This window comes from Chenopodium quinoa, unplaced genomic scaffold (assembly GCF_001683475.1).
Source record: "Chenopodium quinoa cultivar QQ74 unplaced genomic scaffold, ASM168347v1, whole genome shotgun sequence".
Lineage (NCBI taxonomy): Eukaryota > Viridiplantae > Streptophyta > Magnoliopsida > Caryophyllales > Amaranthaceae > Chenopodium > Chenopodium quinoa.
The window spans coordinates 1,378,819-1,394,942 of NW_018744041.1; the positions used below are offsets into that span (position 1 = coordinate 1,378,819).

Here is a 16,124-nt window from a genome sequence, read left to right on the forward strand (position 1 = left end):
ACTTCCATAATTTTAATTTTCGAAAAACCCTAATAAATAAAAGGCAACACTGAAGTAGAGACAAACTAATCTGCATTCAATCGAGTCGCAGGAGCAGCAGTCAATTGCTACTCGCTAATCACTCAATCAAAAAACATGCATTCTTGAATTGGAGTGATTAACTGGTATTTTTCAAGAATTCTTCAATTTTTTGTATTTAATCACTGCAAATTTCAATCTTTTTACATTTTTCTATTTCCAGGTTGCGTAATTGGTGCTTGAATTGCGACGGATTAGGGTTTGTTTGTGAATTGTGAGGTATAATTCTTTTTTCTCTTCTATCTTTTCGTTTTGATTTCGAGCAATGTGTTTGTCTAGCTTTGATTAAAATTTGGTAATCAACAATGTGAATTTTGGGTTATAATTGTTATGCAGATTGATTATTCTTGAAATTCAAGTATTAGGTATTCTTAATCGATGGATTTAGGGAATGTGAGTAATGGGGAATTCCGGAGGAGACTCAGTCCTAGGCTTCATACTGAGTCTAATGATGCCGGGAATTCGGGTTCCGTTCCTAGAAGATTTAGTCCAAGATTTCATAATAACTCTTCAGTTTTTGATATAGATTCACCTCCTGGTCAATCTAGTGTTAGAGGAACGCTAAGCCCCAATTCCCGTCGCCCCGCCCAAACAAAGGAGCTGGTAGATACCCCTACAGTCATTGCTCATTCTAAAACCCCTACCCCTAAGGTTGTGGCCACTGATTCGAATTTTCAAAGAAGGATGAGCCCTAGGCTCCATGAGAATCTCGGAAGTACTGTAACACCGCAAAAAGATACCGTTTCACTTGGTATAAGCCCTGATGTGCATTCGATTTCTGCTAGTCAAGTAAGTCAAGTTCAGAGAAGACTTAGCCCCAGGCTTCACCCATTTACGGTGACCAATGGGAAACTGGATACTTCCAAAGAACCTAGTATTAAGAAGAGAGTAAGCCCTAGAATTCAAGGCAATGAAGAAAATTTGCTTGAGACTCCAGTGCCAAAGACTATGAGCCCTGCTATTCAACGTGAGCATAAAAATGAGAAGAAGACTATGTCGACGACTCCAATGCAAAGGAGAGTAAGCCCTAGACTTCATATCAAGCAAGATAACAAAAATCACAATACTATACTGGAGAGTCCTGTTGATGATAAGAGATCACTTGATGCTTCCCTTGCTACGGACGTATTTAGTGCTAAAAGATGTAAACATGACCATTCTAAGGAAGATAACTGTAACTTGGACTTTGAATGTTCATATGTGAATGAAGTAACCCGTGCTTCTAATGGTGAAACACCTAATCAGTTTAATATGGCATTAAAAGCCTGGGAAGAGGAAGCAAAGAAACATGATGGAGCCCCTCCTGATGCTGCTGGAAGAAGTGATCATGCTAGGGTGAAGGAGACTTTGAGAATCTTTAATACATACTACCTTCAATGTGTCCAGGTATCTTCATTACATTTTTATTTTTATTGCAATTATTTAGATCTATGGAGTGGCAAGAAAAAAAAAAAAATTCATTTTTTGTTCATGTCAATCAAACATTCATATGACATTATGACTTATTGGTCTAAAAGGTTATGTATTCAAAAATTCTACCAGCTAGGAAAGTATTGGTTATTTTGATATTGTGTTTTCTAGATTTAACTTTACTTTTTTACATACCAATTTCATCTAGGAGGAAGAGGAGAGGCGCAAGAGAAGTGAGATTGCCCAGGAGAAAAAGAAATCTTCAACGTCCAAGGTGAAGGCGTGTTTTTCTACACGAAGTATTACTTTGCAATTATGATCAATCTTTTTGCTATTATTTGTCAAGTATATGTATCAAAATTATGCTTAAATGTCAATTTTTCAACATTGTTTTGTGTTGACTCTTTAGCTCCTGCATGGGAGAATGTGTTATTGATAAACACTATTGTATCTGTTACAAGATCTCTGTTATTATTTTCCCTCTACCTGTTTTTATCTTAATGTGAGATGCTGTTTGAAATACTTTGCATCTGTTTATTGGCTCTTTTGGCTACAAGTTTCTTGATAGCCACTATTTTCAAGCTGTTAAGGGCTTTGTTACTCATCTTGATAGGTTGATTCAGACAATGACATCACTGTGAGATATTACACTTTCTCAATGTGTGATCTTTACTATGGTCATGACTGCATATATCATTTAGTTCCCTCCTTTTCTTGCCATTTTTAATTTTTGAGATTCTCTATTGAATTGTATATCATTCTGAAACCTTGGTTGTTCCTTGATACAAGTGTAGGAAGCACACATTTGAATATGCTTAGAACAGAGTACAAGTTTGTATTTGAACATCTAAGGGCTATTCTTTTGTCCTATGCAATTTACATTGTTTAGCTTTTCCTCTATCAAGCCTATTCTTTCATCGCTTTTGTCCGGTTTCTTGAAGGATTAGGATAGATATGTAAGTGATGTGGAATTAATTTTTTGGCTTCATTTACAGGAGAAAGATGTTAAGCGGACTTCTTGTCGGCCTGACCTCAAGGCTTTAACCAAGGCAAGTTTTTGCACTTTTTTTAGTTTCATTGCTCTAGACAATAAGTAAATGCATCACTTTAGGTAATAAATATACTTTGTGCTTGATTTTATGGTTACACATTGGCATGTTAGATTTCATTACGTAAATATTTAAGCTGCTAGAATTGTATTATTTTTCAATACAAAGTGTTCATTTATCAAAAGTTGAAAATATTATAAAGAGTATTTGAATGCTTCTGATTTTATCTTCTTAACTTTGGAGCTTGAATTGACGTATGAGGTTTTTTGGGAGTATTTTAGCCAATTTTGGCACTTTTAATGCTCTTCGTATCCATAAGAGATGAATATGGTCCTCCACACTTCTGCCAGGCTGTTTTTACTGGAAAGTATTGTTCCCTTGTTCCTTCACATTTTGTAATACTCTGTAACTTAATTTCTGTGCCTGGATGGAATACTATATAGATTACTTGCCAGGTCTTAGCTTCTTGGCAAGTTGGCATGTCAGAACTCAATCCTGTAAAATGTGAATAATACTCGTAAATGGAATTGAGATTGTTCAACTGCTATATTAATCTACATATGTCATTGCTTTAGATGGTAGAGTAGTAAACCTTTTGGCTCAGACTGTTACACTCTTCTGTACTCTAATTTTTTTACTACTTATATCAATATGCCTTCAGTCCTGTCTGTAATATACTTTTACATCTCAACTGATGTCACATCGACAATATAGTTGTTGCTTTATCAGTCATACATTGAAAAACATAGTGGTGCTGTTGTTGTGAAGCACATATGACTGTTGTCCATGCATTTTGTAGACCCTGCAGCGAAATCAATACAAGCTGTACTTGCATTCACTGTTGACTTGTTTACAATGTGTTGACAGATGAGAGAGAAGAATGAAATATTGTATCCTGAGAAGACAATTGGCTCTCTTCCTGGTTGGTGCATGTAACCCGAGCAAGAAGGATTTCTTATTTTCTCAGCTCCGAAACTAACTGGATTCCGTTGTTTGTGGAATGGGCAGGAATTGATGTGGGGTATCAGTTTTATTCTCGAGCTGAGATGACTGCTGTTGGATTTCATAGTCATTGGCTGAATGGGATTGATTATATTGGACAATCTAAAGCCAAAAAGGTAAAGTTTTTCAGAGTTAGTTGAGATTTCCCCCTATTTTTTGGTTCATGAGTTAGTTCTACTTTCATTTCTTACCTTTAATGTTTTCTTAATTAATTATATGCATAACATTCACATTGTGTTCTATTTTTTTTTTCCTTCTAAAGAACATTTTCAAACAATTCTTTTGATATAAATTGATAAAATGATCCGAAAGAACCCGCTTTATTAAATCAACAATATGTTTTGTATGGTAGGATGTAGGAAGTAGCTCTACACTACATTTTCATATCTGTAATTTAAGTTCAGATTTTAAGAGATTTTGTACAAAGAAAACGGAAACAAGATGAATCATTATGATCTGATCTAGTTTGATATAACTAGAATAATTACTAAGCTCTTGAAAACAAGGTGTAGAGAACCAAGCCCTAGTACTTCACAGCTTTACTGACCATAGGTTATACTTTATCCATTCCACTAATATTGCAATAGTTACCATTGTAGGAAGTTTCATAAATTTTGCAACATTTCCTTATTTGCACTTGGTTTCGCTCTACTATTTTTGTTTTTAAAAGTGTTATACACTTCCTTTTTTGTCAACATACTCCATTTAAATATTAATTCTCCCTCATCTCATGGTCCCCACTTAAATCCACGATTTTTTTTTTAAAATTTATTATTTCTTTCCCTCTCATATTCCTTACTTTTCAATAAAATATTAGCTCTACTATTTTGTAACGACCATATATGAGAAGTGGGGCTTTTATTTAGAAACCAAGGGAGTATTTACTATTGAGTGAGGGTTGACCGTATGTAAAATTAGCCATATTGATTTATTAAATTTGCATATTGTAATTTAAAAAGATGTTTAAACCAAAATATAAAAGTGGTAATGGTTGTTGGACGCCCGGGTGGTGAAATTATATTTTACCCTTTTTTTTTTATTTGGGATTTGTTGCTCCTTTCTTGTTGTTTTGTTTGTCTGGGTTACTTAAGTTTTGATATAGATATGTTTAGTTGTTTGCTTTGCTTCTTTTCTTCTCCACACTGTTTATTCTTCCTTATTTGCTTTGGGAAAGATTGTATTACTAAATTTCTGGTTAAGTTGTTTGTGTTCTTTGCAATTAGTGACAATCGCGTGTAATAAACCTTTATAAAGTTGGTGGTTTGATTCTGCTTGCGCTACAACAATTGTAAATCAGCCTAGCTTTGGTTGAGTCATTGAACTTGCCTACATAATCCTTATTTCACGTTCTGTCATCACAAGCTCATGCCATTTTAATAAAGCCAACCAAACAAATATTAAATAATCCAAGGATTGCAATTTGATTTGCCTTTTAATTTTATGCTAAAGGGACATGAAAAGTGTACTTTGCCGATTGCTGTGGCCATAGTAATGTCTGGCCAGTATGAAGATGATTTGGATAATGCAGATGATATTATCTACACTGGTGAGGGGGGCCATGACTTGCTTGGTAGTAAATTACAGCAGGAGGATCAAGTTTTGGTTCGAGGTAATCTTGCTTTGAAGGTGAGTGACTTGGGAATTTTCGTACTTTGGCTATACCTATTGATATCTTTCCTTCAAAACCATTACTTGTATCTCTTTTGGGATAATATTTTGTCTTTGATTCTTTATAAAAAAGATCCTTCATGCTGCAGCGCATTTTGTAGTTTCACAGTGGCTTCTTGCTCGTTTTGACTTTTTGCCAAGTCTTTAGATTTTCTTCTATTAAACTATTTGGTAATCTTGCAGAATAGCATGGATCAGTCTGTTCCCATCAGAGTAGTCCGTGGGCGTAAAAATGCTGGCAGTTACTCTGGAAAAATTTATTCATATGATGGATTGTACAAGGTAGTTTGCTTACTTAATTTAAGTAGATTTGATTTAAAAAATAGACTTTGTTTTTCTTTATTTTGGCTCTTGTTTTGTGAATTAATGTGAGTTTGAGACTCTATTTATATTTTATACAACTACCCATGCTTTGGTGCTGCTCTCCCTGCTTTTCTTACAACATAAAAGTACTCCACATTCTCTTATCAGTTATCTCATTTGCTTTTTTTTATAAAATTAACAATAGATAAAACAACCGCAACTTATTATCTAAAACATCATGTGTTGATTGAAGTAGAGATTATATTTTAGCTTCAGGAGTTTGGCCCCTGAAAATGAAGACCCTTGTGCAAATGTTCATTTTGCACTCCCTGGTAGTTAGCCTTGCAATCTTGATAGTCCCTGTTTTGGAATAATTGAAGCTAAAATTTCTTTTTTTGGGGATAACGTGTCGAGTAGTTGATTAATTACTATATTGTTGCTTTTATAATGGTTTCTTTGTTCTATACACGATATTCATCTGTATTATTACTGCTTCCTGTCATAAATGCAATTGGTTCATATTTATAAATCAGTTATTGCAAGGTCTTCGTTGTCAGAATATTTTTATTTGATGAATTGTATCGTCTTGAGTTAACAGATCTTGTGGTTATTTGATCCTCCAAATTTGCATTTAATACATGCAGGTTGTCGATTCTTGGGCTGATAAAGGGTGTAGAGGCCATGTTGTTTATAAGTACCGTTTAAAACGGATAAAAGGACAACCAAAGTTATCTATGAATCAGGTTTATATTTGAATTTAATTTTGTTCCCAACTCCTAAGTGATTTGCTTGTTCTTCTGACGTGCTGAAAGATATCTTACTGTTGTTAAGTCAGCAATATGATAGTAAATTTGCTGCACTGAAGATGCTTGAACATGAAAGGATTGAGGAAGCTTGTCTTCACATCTATAATCACTGTTTTGTGTTTCCATAATTTATTTGTTGGTTCCTCTAGCAAGTTGGTGTTTACTCAATTATGGCGGCAATTTTTCTTTGGCATATGCTTTCTTCAATTTTTCTTTTTTTTTTTTTTTTTTTTTGTCGGTTAGCAAGTTGGTGTTTACTTATCTGTAGCGGCAACTTTTATTTGGCAATGCTTTCTGTAGTACCTGTCTGTGCTACCTTTCAAACCTAGAATGTTGAGGAAAGATTTGATGGTATTATAAGACAAGTTCTAGTAGTCATTGGAGTATTATTTGGTCATCAATTATGCTGTGAATGAGAGAATCTGCTGCCCTATTGTCTTAAAATCAGTTTCTAGAGTGAGAGTGACTTTCTTTATATCTATTTTAGACCACTTCATAATCTGATCCCCGTTTAGCCATGGATGGGGATAAGAAACCACCCACATTTGCACATTATCGATTGTATTGTTAGACCTTTTATTTTATGTTCTATGTAATTATCTGAATCATAAATACACTGTAGCCCCTGGATATTTCCCACATCTGCACAGGGATAGGGATATACCCATATCTGCTCTTTGCTGTATTGTGCAGTAAGAGTTTTTATTTTGTGTTCTTTCTTTGCGAATTATGTGAATTATAAAATGTACCGAAGCTGTTGCATATTCCTGCTGGCTTTAGCGTAGGATTTTTTTTTTTGAAACAAGGCTTTAGGCCTTTAGCATAGGATTTCAATAATGAGAAAAGTACTGACTTTTCAAAGTCGGCACATTTTTTGTTTCGAACCACACTTACTAAGTAAATTGTTCAAGAGGAGAAAATGAGGGAAAGATTGTGAGATATATGGTCACAAATGGGCTTGACATTTATACTTTTGACCGGATCCAGTTTTTGATTTTACCTTAAATGTGTGTAAATGTGCGGATCCAGTATTTGATTTTATCTTAAATGTGTGTAATTGTGTATACAACATGCAATTCTTTTCAATTCTGGAATTTGTTTTAAAAATATCCTGTCCTTGCACCAGCGTCCAAATTTAGTAGACTGTCCCATGTCCATATCTTAACCCTAACGTGTTCAACACTTAAATATGTGCCCAGTACTGGACATTTGTATCAGTCTCTGTTTTCTATAGTTTGTATTAAATGTGTATTTAGGACCTCGTGATGGTTTTGGGCAGCTTAAGATAGCTGCTTCCTGAGCAAGTTCCTGGAGTTGTAACAGTATATTATCACACCCTGTTAACATTGAGCAAATTTAATCTTACTCAAAATATATTGATAGGGCCTCCCTTTTATGGGGGGTTGGGATATTTCCACAAGTATTATGTATCAGGTTGTTTAAAACCATGTCTTAGAATCAAAGCATAGGTTTTTAATTTGTAGATGAGCTGACCATATGATTCATTTACTAGGATGTTAATAGCAAGGCTTGTTATCTTAGGTTAAAGTTGAAACATAGAACCTTTTTTTGTAAGTAAGTGTAATAGATTTTCTAAATGTCGTTTGCTCATTTGTACTTCAAATTTGATAACTTTGAAAAAGGTTGGGTTTTTTTTTTTTCTTTTTTTTTTCCCCTGTATACATGTGCAAATCTCTGTAACAGATAATCTGAAGTTGATACTGTTTGATTCTTTATTTTTATTGTCTGAACCTGCTTCAAATATTCTAGTTGCGTGCTATCAAATACCCATGAAATGAAAAGATTATAGCTGTTTAGGTTCAATTGGTTGATTCTTGATGCATGTATTGTGGGACTTTTAACTCGAGCAATTTTCTCAGGTCCAATTTATTCGAGGAAGCCCGCTTAAGGTTGTTTCAGACTTGCCCGGGTAAGATTTTGTACATTAGTCTCAAACTGTGACAGAATTCTTTCATTTTCAAGATAATCTGCTTGCTTATTACAATATTTTTTTTGTGAAGGTTGGTCTGCCGTGATATTAGCAATGGTCTTGAAGATAATTGCATTCCTGTGACAAATTTAGTTGATGACCCTCCTATATGTCCCCCAGGTAAGTTTGCTATAGTTTCTGTGCGCGGTGTTAGTAATTGGAGCCGGTCATTAGTAGCTTTGCTTTTTTATTCTTATTTTACCGTATGTTGTGGTTGCTCACTTTAGTCAGGACCTCATAGTCCTTATTCCGTTAATGCTCAGTTCTTTTACTTTTATTATTTCACGATTTTTTTTTTGGGTTTATTGCCAAATTGGAGCAATGGTGGCAAAAGTTGGAATCTAGAGGGTTCAAGCTAAGTCGTAGTAAGACTCAGAGGGGTACAAGCAATGATGTGGTGAGTTTGGATGGGAAGGGCTTGACCATGAGTGAATGTTTTAATTATTTTGGATCGATCATCCTGTAAAATGGTGGCATTAATCAAGACGTGCCCCATAGGATTAAGCCGGGGTGGCTTAAATGGAGAGCGGCCATGGGAGTGTTATGTGACCGAAGCATTCCCTTACAGTTGAAGGGAAAATTCTAGAGGACTGTCATAAGACTTGTGTTGCTCTTGATACTAAATATTGGGCTTCTAAGGAAGAGCACATTAAAAAGATGGAGGTTACGGAAATGCGCATATTAAGGTGGATGTGCAGGAATACTCTAAGAGATAAAATTAGAAATGAGGTTATTTGCGAGAAAGTAGGTGTGGCATGCACTAGAGATAAACTAAGGCAAAATCGTTGCGCTGTTTAGGCATGTAAGGTAGACTCGAGGCTGTATCGGTATGAAGAGTGGAAGAGTGGGACCATGGAGGGGTTAAACGAGGGAGAGGGAGACTGAAAATGACTTGGTGGAAGGAGTAAGGAAAAATATGAAGTATATGGATTTGCATGAGGACTAGGCATTGGTTCGTAAAGGATGGAGGAGCAAGATTTTTTTGTCGATGACTACATGGAATAATTACTTTTGGTTCATATAGCCGACTTCACTTATGGGATTAAGGTTTTGATTGATTGATTAAGCTAAGTCACTCATGGCCTTTGGAGCTACACAAGTTCAATTTTAATGAAATAACTTCCTTGGCTTTTTTTACTTGTAACATTTCTTCTTTGCTTGTTGTTTATGGAAGAGAGTAAAGAATATAAAGGGATAAATTTATTAATAATTAAAGTACTGATAAGGGGGGAAGTGTTGGAACCTTAAGGTTTAAAGTTATTTTGTTTAGGTTGTCTGTTTATCTTCTTTTCATCTCTTTGTGAAATAGCATATTTTTAATTTATATACTTCCTCCGTTTATTTATTTATTTTTATCATTGCACCATATAGGTTGGGCACAATAATTTGGGTAGTGGGAAAAAGAAATTGAGAGAAGGTAAAAAATACAAAATTGTCCATGTGATAAACATAAACTTAAGAATAAGTGTGAAAAGGTATGGGTATGTTGGATATTTGCAGTGTGAACAGTGATATTTTTTTGTCTTAAAATGGAAATGGTGTAATATTTGTGTCTTTGTAAAACTTCTTTAAATGGCAAGTGGTGCAATATTAAAAGAACGGAGGATTTAATCCTTTTTTGAAATTATGAATTTACCTTGTACCAATGTCACAAACATTATTATCATAATAGATTTAAAAAGTATCCCTAATTAAGCTACTCCCTCCGTGTTTAAATATAGGTAGTGGGGTATAAGTTTGATGAGAGAAGAAAGTAAGGGGTTTTGTAGGGACAAAAAAATGTAGAGATTATTATTAAAAATAGATAGAATTTACTAAAAAAAAAGGAAACGTTTCATTTATTTAAACACGGCCGCAAAAGGAAGACTCTTCATTTACTAGTATTTAAACATGGAGGGAGTATCATTTATGTATGCATTATTTCGCATTTCTTAAATTCTCCCACAACTTACAGGTGTGAAAGAAAAAAGGAATAAAATGGGCCTTAAGATTTGCCAAAAATCAAGAAAAGAAAGGGTGTATACCCTACTCCCTCCTCCCCGTGTTATTACTACTCCCTCTGTCCCTTAATTAGATTCCTACTTCTCTCTATCATGTGAGGAATAAATGCTAGAAGTAGGAATCTAATTAAGGGACATGACATTATCTTTCCTTTATATATTTGTTGAATAAAATGACAGCTGGCAAACCATTTAAGTTTGAATTACTTTGTGATGATGCAATATTTGTAGAATTTACGTATATCAAGACTGTAGAAGTTGCAGAAAGTGTGAAGCTGCCTCCAGCTGCGCCAGGATGCTCATGTAAGGGGAGTTGCACAAACCACAAAACTTGTGCTTGTGCAAAACTCAATGGACAAGATTTCCCTTATGTGCTTCGTGATGGTGGGAGGTGAGGTTTTTAGTTTACTATTTTTTCTGTTTTTCTTTTTTTATGTATGGAATTCTTTTGCATACTTTAATGTAAATTATACATTAATGCCTTTTTTTTTCCCCTGATATTGTTATTAATTTAATTAGTGGATGGGGGTGTGAGTGTGGGTGTGGTCTTTATATGGCTTAGGCCTATTTGATTTACATTTTCTTTTAATATTATTTTTTCTTCAATCTTGGGTACGTTGTTATCATAGAAATGTGCATGGAAAGTAAGTTTGAATTGTGAATACAAACTTTGGAATTCAAAGGTGAGCAAACATAAGACAGTATTTGGATTTGTAAGTTTAACGACCTAAGTTGGATGATTGTCATGAGGTGCAATATCTAGGATCTATAATTCAAAAGGATGGAGAGTTGGACGAAAATATAGCGCATAGGATCAAAGCGATTTGATTGAAGTGGAAGAGTGCAACGGTTTTTTTTTTCTTTTATAGTAAATGCTACCGAATGACAATAATGCCTGCTTTGTTATATGGCAGAGAATGTTGGATGTAAATTGTATAACATTGCCACGTGCATGAAATGAATGTGGCAGAGATGTGTATGCTGCGATGGATGTGTAGCCATATAAGAAAGGATTGATTGTGGAATGCGATAATTTGGAAGAAAGTAGAGGTTACTACGATTGATTGCATGATGAGGGAACATTGCTTAAGGTGGTTTGACCATGTTAGAAGAATAGAAGGAGACCAAGTGAGACAAGATGCAAAGTGTTAGGATCGTTAGATGGAAACTTAAGAAAACTTTCTAGAGGGTGGTTGATAGTGATATGTGTGCTTTGGGGATTGAGGAAAACATGGTGTTGAAACAAGGCCGTGTGGAGAAAATTCACGTCAACAACGCATCATGATTACATACTACCTTTACCTTTGCCAAAAATATATGCTACACATTATTTTTAACAGATATTTTCTTTTCTTTTGAGGTTGTCATTTCTCTATCTTTCTCCTCATCACATGCATCCATATATTTATCTCTCTCTTTAACACTCATAAACAAATTTTTTTAAGGAGTTCATGTAGCCCTCCAAAGTTGTAAATAATATAGTATTTACTTTTGTTTATTTTAACTTAGCATTTACTATTATTATTCACTCAATTCGTGGTTGATAAACTTTATTTACTTAAGTATTACAGTTTGACCTGCACATAGTTTTAGGCAGTTTAATGGACTTAAATAAAATAAGAAATAAGTGGGGTAGTTGGAGTGTTAAAAAATTGTAAAAGAAAGATAGTGGGGTTAATAGTTTATTGAAAAGTAATGAATGTGAGAGGAAATATATAATAAAAAAAATAGTAGTGGGTTTGGGTGGGGACCATGAGAGGAGAGAGATATAATATTTTATTGTAGTTTTTTGCCAAAAAAGGAAGTGTAACAGTTATTAAAACATGGTCGGATTTGGTAAGTGTTAACACTTATTAAAACACGGAGGGAATATTTCTTTGCTAAAGTTTTCTCAAGCCATTATGTTTTTTACTCACATATTTTACCACTATTACTCTTTTAAAACTTTCTTAAATTTTATTCTTGGTACTATATTATGAAACTCTTAAATTTTTCGTTTTCTCATTTTACACACCTTATTTTAAACTTTTTTAAGTGGATATCGTCTTTTGAAACCTTTTTCTTTGGCTGATGATTTCTTATGACGATTCATGTTATTTGACCCCAAATCATTTTGGGACTAAGGCTTTGTTGTTGTATTCTATTATTTTTGTTCTTGGAACTTTATCTTATTGAAGCAATTATGGTTTCCAGGTTAGCTGAGCCCAAGGATGTTGTTTTTGAATGTGGACCAAACTGTGGCTGCAACCCTGGATGCCTAAATCGCATATCTCAAAGGAAAATCAAATACCGTCTTGAGGTTTGATTTTGATAGCATCAAATCTTTAATTTATCATGTATCATACATTAACTGTGCTTTTGTCTTTTGAGCAGGTGTATCGTACACCTGACAAGGGTTGGGCTGTTAGGTCATGGGATTATATTCCTTCAGGTGCACCGCTTTGCGAATACATCGGAGTGGTGAGAAGAAGTGATGAACTTGATAGCATTGCTGTAGATGAGTCAAATGAATACATCTTTGAAATTGATTGCTTGCACACCATTAATGAGATCGAAGGAAGAGAGGTAATGTTGCAACTATATTCAAATGTCTGCTATTGTTTATTGACAAGTTGCCACTTGTAAATTGTAATTGCATGTATCAATGACAATACATCGAAGTGAGGAAGGGGATGTGATAATTTATCTTAAATTGAATGGATGTGTACTAACTATTTAGATATTGCAAGTGTGAGAACTGTGCATAGTGACAATGTTAATGCAAAATAAGTACTGTTATGGATGCATCATTCGATTTCCTTAAGCCTTGGATTTTAAGACCCTGTATATGTTCTCTTGTATGTCATGTTATGGCCTGTTGCATGAGCTTCATATTAGATTCTCGTGGAATATTATATCTGATACAAGTATATCATTCGTTTGTGGTGTCAACTAAATTCTTAGCTGAACATTGTGTTTTTTCTTGTGTTGCCTAGTAAAACTGATTATTAGAAACATTTTTTTTGTACAATCCTCAACTCTCGTCCTTTAATAATATTTAATCTCTATTTTCAGAGACGCTTAGGAAATGTACAGGTGTCCTCTGCTATAAGTATACCAAAGATTGATAAGACGATGTTAGATGGTACACCGGAGTTTTGTATTGATGCAGGTTCTAGAGGAAATGTTGCTAGATTTATTAATCACAGTTGTGAACCTAATTTATTTGTGCAATGTATCTTGAGTGCACACCATGACTTACGATTAGCTCGCATTGTGCTCATTGCTGCAGACAATATACCGCCCATGCAGGTATTTTGACTCCTTTGACTGCTTGGCCGGATTCTGTTCTTTATGTTTGGAGGACTGGATTTTCTTTTTTAAAATGCACCTCAGAAAATAATTGTTTAAACATGTTTCTCGTTGTTGCATTAATGATGTGATTAGTTTGCATTAATGATGTAATTTTAATAATTGCTTTGGAAAATTTAAATTACCAGATTTGAATGACCTTGTATCAGCGCTTAAAATTTAATGATCTAATCATTGATTATTACAAATTCATTCTAATTCAGCCATCCAGTTTTCTGTGGTACCTTAATAACTAGGTCTAGGATAGCAAATAAAAGTGGTTTTTATTTCGTACTTGGAACTATATTCTGTGTTCATATAGTGAAATTTGATATTTTGACTACTGAAACTAATGACTAACAAAGTAACAAGCATGAATTCATCTGATCTGTCATTTGTCTTAGAAGTACAGCCTTCTGATTGGTTTAGGACTTTATTTCCTCATTGTTGCTCTAACTGAAGTCATTAGCAATTGCTCTTTATTTTTTAAGTTTTTCCTTTTTATTTTTTCCTCTAAATACACTGTGACCTGTCTGCTGATTACTACTTGATGTATGCTTCTTGCAACAGGAACTGACTTACGACTATGGGTACGCACTGGATAGCGTTATAGGCTCTGATGGAAAAGTTAAAGTACTGCCTTGTTTCTGCGGTACAGGAGATTGTCGGAAACGTTTGTATTAGTTTAGTTCCCTGACTGGTGCTGAAGCTCAACAATTCCTATAATTTCTTGCCATAGTTAATTGACCCATTCTATAAACGTTGTAGCTGTTTAGCAGAGTCAAACAGAATTAAATTTTTCTTTGTACAGCAATTTTCAGTATTTTAGACGATAACAATTTTCAGGATCAATTTGTAAGGCAATATTAATCGTAGTAGCTGTTTTGCAGAGTCAAACAGAGTTGGCTGCCAAATTCTATATCATGGTCTTGCATTATTCATTAACCCCATAACTTGATCTTTTACTGGTGAGTGTTTATTCGTTAAGAAAATCCTTTTGGTTTTCATAAAATTTAGGAATTTGAACGGACTATTCAATTAAAGGGCTTGTGCCATGTCACATAGCCCTTGTATCGTGCTAACATGTCTTGTGTTTTAAGCATGTTTGGAAGTATGGCTTGACCCATGTGTTGTCAGAGGGCACTATAGTAATTTATGTTTTGGGTTGATTGGTAAAAAAATTAATAGGTCTAGTGATCTACTTATGGGTTGTGTGCTCCTGCCAAATTTTGTAAATAATGTTCATGTACAACTCATAGCTCACTAACATTCCTCTTCACCTCTTGTGTCGTTAAAAAGTTTAGCCGCATAATCTCTAGTTATTATTTTTAATTGTTCGCTTGAAAGGATAAATAGATTAGAGTGATGATTTGAAGCGAGATTGATACCATGCTATATATTGCTATATGAGTGAGTATATGCCCCAATGAAAGAAATGCCTTAAAAAAGAGAATTAAGTTATCTATGAGAATATTTGTACCTATCAAATCGTGTATTTGTACTTATTCCATACTCCATAAAAAACCGGTAAAATAATTTTAGCTAAATGGATTTTTTTTTTTTAAAAAAAATGGAAAATTGTTTAATACGAAGTATTAGCTATAGCTTTATGCGGTTTAACTAAACATATACTCTGTATGTGGTAATTAAATTTAATTACTCGTAATTGGTAAAGTTTTGGGATGGTGAGATCTGAAAATTTAGGTCGAATTCCATCTATATTATGGCCGTTTATAGCTCTCTATACACCAAAAGTAAAAATAAAATTGCTATTAATATCAAAGATTAGAGGTAAGTAGCCCACTAATGCACTATAAGGTCATTATAGCTTATATTTAGGCACTAAACAAGTGGTCCCCATGGCAGGTCACAAGGAGAATATGACCTTTTACTAACTCTTCCCTTAATGACAACCCCTAAATGCGTTTCTATGCTCATCTTTGGAAGCTTTCTTAGGGGCAAAATACTAATAATAATAATAATTAAAATTATTTTGATTAGAGAAGATGGAAAATTGTTTAAGGACAATGAATGACAAGGATAGGCAAATATCACATAAATATATATGTGAATGGTGTAAGAAAGAAAGGGCAAAATGGGTGTACCTCAATAGTCTAGAAAGTTTTAATTCAAAACAACAAATTAAAGGAGCCACTAATAAAGGGACACTAATGAGTATTTGGTAGATAATTATGCCTAATAATATAATGAAGGATGAGGTGGAGAAGAAAATAAAGGAGTTGCAAATAGGAGAAGTCTTTCTTTTAGTGGTAGGGTAGATTTGCCTTATGGAGTAAAAGGATCGTTTTGCAATCAACATCATTATCTTCAAATTAATGAGATTAGTCGATTCTATTCTCTACATTTTTATTTTATCATAAATCTAGTGTTTTTAATTTTTTATTTCGTTATTTTTTCTGTTATAGGATTTTTTTTTGGTTTGCAAACATTTAATTACATTTTTTTCAAAAAAATACAAAGTATGATA

General features: G+C 34.0%; 1 protein-coding gene across 1 annotated transcript; it reads left to right on the plus strand.

Moving 5' to 3' along the window:
* On the plus strand, nucleotides 1-14,555 carry LOC110690461 (histone-lysine N-methyltransferase, H3 lysine-9 specific SUVH4-like). The gene is made up of 17 exons (XM_021867299.1): nucleotides 1-164; nucleotides 242-297; nucleotides 415-1,464; nucleotides 1,697-1,762; nucleotides 2,484-2,537; nucleotides 3,405-3,459; nucleotides 3,546-3,655; nucleotides 4,989-5,165; nucleotides 5,391-5,489; nucleotides 6,155-6,253; nucleotides 8,197-8,246; nucleotides 8,338-8,426; nucleotides 10,538-10,697; nucleotides 12,500-12,605; nucleotides 12,680-12,871; nucleotides 13,361-13,597; nucleotides 14,207-14,555. The coding sequence occupies exons 3-17, from the start codon at nucleotides 457-459 to the stop codon at nucleotides 14,318-14,320; spliced, it is 2,616 nt and encodes an 871-aa protein (XP_021722991.1). The 5' UTR covers nucleotides 1-164; nucleotides 242-297; nucleotides 415-456; the 3' UTR covers nucleotides 14,321-14,555.
* Nucleotides 14,556-16,124: the final 1,569 nt, after the last annotated feature.

Excerpts from the sequence above, each read along its gene's own strand:
- LOC110690461 (XM_021867299.1), top strand. The coding sequence starts at position 457 with ATGGATTTAGGGAATGTGAGTAATGGGGAATTCCGGAGGAGACTCAGT. Across the intron at positions 6,254-8,196 it reads CAAAGTTATCTATGAATCAG|GTCCAATTTATTCGAGGAAG; the intron begins GTTTATATTTGA and ends CAATTTTCTCAG. Across the intron at positions 12,606-12,679 it reads AAATCAAATACCGTCTTGAG|GTGTATCGTACACCTGACAA; the intron begins GTTTGATTTTGA and ends TCTTTTGAGCAG.